Raw genomic sequence first — 6,000 nt, forward strand, 5'->3', positions numbered from 1 at the left:
TGTTCAATTTTTTTTTTAAACTGATAGGGGTGCATGATCAAAAAAGTTTATAAAACACGGATTATAGATTACTGTATTTGTTCTGCAGACCATGAGGTAGGGCATACCCAGGTAAGGGTAAAACAGGAAGGTGAGAGGAAAGTAAGTCATGAAAATGATATTAAAGGAATAACCACTGGTAATGAAGAAATTAAAATATCTCCATTTATAGATGACATAAACAGTAAGTTTAGAATATGTAAAACAACCAAAAAATTGAGTCGATAATTTCAGGTAGACAAGCATACTCTGAAACCATGAATATCAACTTAGAAAGTGGGAAACTAATACATACAAACCAAATTCTAACTATAATTTTTTAAAAGTTGCTTCAGAGGTACATTGTTTAGCTTGTCTTCATGATGTAAACAACTGTGATCATCTATTATGTGGTAGTATGGAATAAGGGGCAGGGATAGCCAGGTGGTGAAGTGCCAGGCCTATACTTATCTGCCTGAAGTTCAAATCTAGCTTCAGACACTTACTAGAGCTAGCTGTGTGGCCCTGGGCAAGTCGTTTAATCCTGTTTGCCTCCATTTCCTCATCTGTAAGCAGTAGTATCTTTGCAAAGAAATCCCTAAATGGGGTCACAAAGTGTTGGACACAACTGAAGGTGACTGAACATGGCAGTGGAAAGAGCATTGGATCTGGATCAGAGGACCTGGATTCCCAAGTGCAACCAGAACCAGATTAAAAGTGTGATTAGAAAACACTTAACCTAATAAATAAAAATGTAATCGAACAGGAGCAGCTAGGATAAAGCACTGGTCCTGGATTCAGGAGTACCTGAGTTCAAATCCAGCCTCAGACACTTGACGCGTACTAGCTGTGTGACCCTGGGCAAGTCATTTAACCCCCATTGCCCCGCAAAAAAAAATATCGAACAGATAATGTTAATATATGGTTTTCTATGTCAACATGCAGCTGGCAAGGATGTTTATGCATAGTTTAGTGGCCCTGTTTCTATATGACACCAGTGGCCTAGAAGATCCTCAGAGTCACTTCTAGCTCTAAATTTATGCTCCCTATGTAGAGCTCCCTGATAAGAGACGGAAAACAGAAAGAGGTCTAAGCCATTGAGAAAGTTAAAAGCTAATTGATCTATTGTGCTGTAAGAAAGGATGAGCAGGAGTTCAGAGAAACCCAAAAGGACTTGCATGAACTGTTAATGAGTGAGATGAGCAGAACCAAAAGAACATTATGTGCTGATCGACTGTAATAGACTAGATTCTTTTCACCAATACAATGGTACAAGAAAGTTCCAAAGGACTCATGATGGAAAAGGATCTCCAAATCCAAAAAAAAAGAACTATGGAATATGGATGCAGATTGAACCATATTATTTCTTTTGGTTTTGGTGCTGTTGTTTTCCTTTTTTGAGGTTTTTCCTTTTTGCTCTGATTCTTCTCTTATAACATGACTAATGCAGAAATATGTTTAACGTTATTGTACATATATAACCTATATCAGATTACCTGCTGTCCAGGTGAAGGGGAGAGGGAGGGAGAAAAATTTGAAATTGAAAATCTTATAAAAACAATTGTTGAAAACTATCTCTAAATGTAACTGGAAAATTATAAAATACTTTTATTAAAAAAAAAGCTAATGGAAAAGATAAGACATACATAAAAGATAACAACATAAAACAGAACTGCATTAATTTACAAGTAAGTACCTGGAATGTAGCTGGCACTCAATAAATGCTTGTTGACTGATGTGAGGAAGACTAGTACTGACACTCTTCTTATGTGTGAAGACAAAGGAAAAGAGGGATGTGGTCAAGTCAAATTGGGAATTTACAGCCTATGTACACCAAAGGCTGGTGCTAAATTACCCAGTGTCTCTTCAAATACAAATTATGTTATCACAACAAAAACATGCGGTTTCTCTTCTAAAAGTTCAGAAGCTGCCAAGTCAGTTCTAAAAGCAGTCAGTCTTTTAGAGAGATGAGATGTATTTGGATCACGGTTTCAGTTATGTACCCAGCTGTCAAACAGCTCTTCCAAAAAGAAAAAGAAAAGAAAAAAGTTGTGGCAACATGGTTGTTATATGCCTTAAGAGTCAGCTTTTTAGTACACTAGATGATTCTACACAGGAAATCTTCCATTACTGATAGTGGATTAAGAACTTTCATGAGAAACCAATGTAGAAAATATTGAATCCCAATTCCAGTTTAGCACAAAGAGTTATTAAGTAAGCTATTATCTACTTCCTCCAAGGTAAATAGTCCTTATTTTCACTGTTAATGTAATAGGTTTCACTCACCTGTTCTAAGATCTGTTCATTTCTTATAAAAATTTTTACTGGATGTTTTAAAAAAAAAAATCACAAGCATTTTCCAGTATTCACTTTCCCCCATAGAATCTCCTCTTATAACAACACAGTAGTTAAACTGATACACCTACAATCTACCACCTCTCCACGAAAGGAGAGGAGACAAGAAATCCAAGCACTCATATATTTTAATATTATTTTTTCTTTTCATTATTGTGATCATTGTGCAGATTGTCCTGTTTACATAATTAGTTCACTGGACTTGGAAGTTGGGGAGACCAGAGCTCAAATCCAGTCTCAAACATTTACTAGTTGTGTAATAACAAGTAGACCATTTAATCTCTGCCTCAGTTTCCTGATATGTAAAATGGGCATGATAATATCACCTACCTCCCAAGGGTCATTGTGATGATAAAAAGTAACAATGTTTGTAAACAGCCTTGTAAAACTTAAAGCATTACATATATGCTATTGTTGTTGTTCATACTCATCTTCTCAAGTTTCCCTGAATTTTTCATATGCAATAATAGCCTATGACATTCTTAAATCAAAATTTGTTCATCCAATCAACAAGCATTAACTGAGAACTATGTATCAAACACTGTGCTCAGTGCTAGGGATACAAAGACAAAAATAAAAAGTCCCTGCCCTCAATAAGTTTACATCATAATAGTGGAGAACTACATGCTTATGTACAAAAGAATTTAGTGGGAAAGGGAACCAGCAGCTGGGGATGTGGGAAAGGCTTCTAAAGTATTTAAGTTGAGTTTTTAAGAGAAGAGGAGATTGTAGGAGGCAGGGGTGAGATGAGAGTGCATTTTAGGCATGGGTTATAGCCAGTGAAAGCACAGAAATGGAAGATGAGGCATCTTTTGGGGGAATAGCAAGAATGCTGTCTTGCTGGATAAGAAAGAAAAGGAAGGGGGGCAGCTAGGTGGTGCAGTGGATAAAGGAGTACCTGAGTTCAAATCCAGCCTCAGACACTTGACACTTACAAGCTGTGTGACTCTGGACAAGTCACTTAACCCCCCATGCCCTGCAAAAAGAAAAAAAAAAAAGAAAGAGAAGGAAGGGAAATAATGTGTAACAGGGTTACAATAGTAGGTTGAAGTTCGTCTGTGAAAAGCTTTAAAAGGCATAGAAGAATTTATATTTGATCTGAAGAAAACTACTGGAGTTTACTGCACATTAGGAAAATCACTTTGGCAGATATGTAGATAGATGATAGACTAACTGAACTAAGGAGAGACCTGAAGTAGGAAGACCAATTGGAAAGTTACTGTAATAGTCCAGACAAGTGATAAGTGACTAATCTGGAGTACTGGCAATGCGACCTGCAAAGGAACAGATACAGATGTTGTGGAGGTAACAAAAGCTACCATCTCCTTTCCCTACTCCCAATCTTGGCTGTGACCCATTTCATATCCTTCCTAATGATAATGGCCAAGGCCTCATCACAAACTGCTATTAGTAGTGCATCAACGTGCCTGTTATCTCCCACGCCCTCCAACATTATTAATTTTCTTTTTATTTTTGTCTACCTGCATAATTCTTAAGGTTTGTTGTTTTTCCCCCCAAGGTGAACGGATGAGAGGGAGAGAAAATAAAGGCTTCTAAATTGGAAACAGGAAAATGTCATTTAAATGAACGAATCCCAGGCAGATTCTATCTCCACTCGATAAGTCTCTCTGGCAAAAAAACTTCGGCCTGCAGCACGCCCAGACACCATGCCAGAAACACTAAAAACCTACACAGCTCTAGAACCAGAGGCGTTCCTTTGCCGCCTCCCGGGGGAACCTAAGAACACGTGGGGAAGCGGGCCAAGTTGGGGCGAGGTTACTGGGGGAAAGGGGCGGAGCGAGGGCCAAACGCCCTCCTCGCACGCCCTCCCCCCATGCGCGGCGGCGTGCAGGAAGGAGGAGGGGCCAGCGCCATGTTTCCCCACGCCCCTTTCCTACCTCTACGTCCCCATGACTTTCCTTTTCTTTCCTCCCTTCCTTCGGGACGTTACCTGGCTCCCGATTACCGTTCTCTGCTCAGTTGCCGCTGCTTTCCAGGCGATTCGGCTCCGGGCCAGTCCATTCCTACTACGGGTAAATAGGAAGCTAGTGACCGTTGCGGCGAAAGGCGCCCAGGGAGCCGCCATGTCTACCGTGGGAAGGGGAGGAGAAAGGGGAGGTACCGGATACTGCGCGGCTGCCGAATGGCAGCCGAATAAGAACGATGTTCTTTTGCGTTCGCTGACGCTGCGAAAGAAGTCAAGCAATCACGCATGCTCATTGGTAAACCCTCAGCGGAGCCTTGGTCTCTTCTGCACGTCGATGATTGGCTAGGTAGAGGGGAAGGGCGGGGCGAGCCATCAGTACAGGGCTCCTGGTGTGCGTCTGCGCCTGAGTTAAATCCACAATTTTGGAGTGCGGCTGATGCAGCAGCACATTCAGCTCGGTGCGTGCCCGGGTTTTCTGGCCATGTAGGTCTTTCCAAAGGGTCTAATGGTGCTTGGTCCTAAAGAGACCCTGGCTCTTGGCCTCATGTTTTTGACATTTTTTCTTCTTCTTTGTGGTCAATCAGCAAGTCAATCATCCAGGGTTTTAACAATAACTTCTCACATGTTTATAGCGCTTTTAAGGTTCACAAGGCATTTCTTCAGGAGCACCCACTAAGGTAGGTGGTGCAAGTATTATTATCTCTCTTTTTACTGAGATGGAAAAGACCCTTAACTATCCAATGTCCATTCTCTTTACTATAGCTCCACCAGGATGCAGCCTTATAAATGTTGCAACATCTTTCACTAGCACAACCTTTACCATGCTCCTACTATGTACCAGGCATTGCAAAGAAAGGCAAATCCTATGGAGGAAACCAGTCCAGAAGGACCTTCAGCTATCGTCTAGCCCACCCTCTACCAAGGCCCATTCTCTTGACTTCAGCTATACCAGGATGTAATATCCTCCACTACCACGACTGGTCATTCAATAAACATTTGCCAAGGCCCTTCTATGTACCAGGCATTGCCAAAAAAAAAAAAAAAAGAGGCAAAAGACAAGTTAATGGAGGAGACCAGTCCAGAAGCACACCTAGTAGACTAGTGAATAGCCTCCTGCCTAGTCTCTAGCTGCTTGTTTCAGGCAGCCCCAACTTCTGTCTCTCCTACCCAAAGCTACCAGATCCAATGGTCTTGGGATGGTGTTTTCACCCAATCACTATACTATCTAGATGGCACATTGGATAGAACATTGGGCCCAGAGTCAGGAACACCTGAGTTCAATTTGGCTTCACACTAACTACTTGTGGGACTGTTGGCAAGTAACCTCTTTTTATCTCAGTTTCCCCAACGGTAAAATGGGGCTGACAACAGCACCAACCTCTCAGGGTGATTGTTAGGATCAAATGGGATAATAATTGTAAAGCACTTAACAAACTGACTGATACATGGTAAGTACCAGATGAATGTTAGCTATTTAAAATCCTTCTGAGAGTCTCCATTTCCCAATGTAATTTCTTCCATGGCAACTTAACAATTATTGTTCATTTCAACATTCAAGCATATTTATTAAGACTTTATAGGCCCTGGGGATGCAAAGACCAAAAAAAAAAATCCTTCCTTTGGACAGTAATCCAAGACAAGCAATATGATATCAGTTTTACATGTAAAATCATGCAAAACATTTCCATAGGCATTTTTTT

The 6,000-nt window shown here is 40.8% G+C and overlaps 1 protein-coding gene across 1 annotated transcript in view; it reads right to left on the bottom strand.

Moving 5' to 3' along the window:
* The window catches only part of MRPS9 (mitochondrial ribosomal protein S9), a 91,594-nt gene extending 87,062 nt beyond the window's left edge, over positions 1-4,532 (bottom strand). The window contains 1 exon segment of the mRNA XM_043996220.1: positions 4,325-4,532. Coding sequence (XP_043852155.1) covers positions 4,325-4,459 — 135 coding nt within the window. The 5' untranslated portion in view covers positions 4,460-4,532.
* Positions 4,533-6,000: the final 1,468 nt, after the last annotated feature.

Source organism: Dromiciops gliroides, chromosome 3, assembly GCF_019393635.1.
Source record: "Dromiciops gliroides isolate mDroGli1 chromosome 3, mDroGli1.pri, whole genome shotgun sequence".
In the NCBI taxonomy this organism is placed as follows: Eukaryota; Metazoa; Chordata; class Mammalia; order Microbiotheria; family Microbiotheriidae; genus Dromiciops; species Dromiciops gliroides.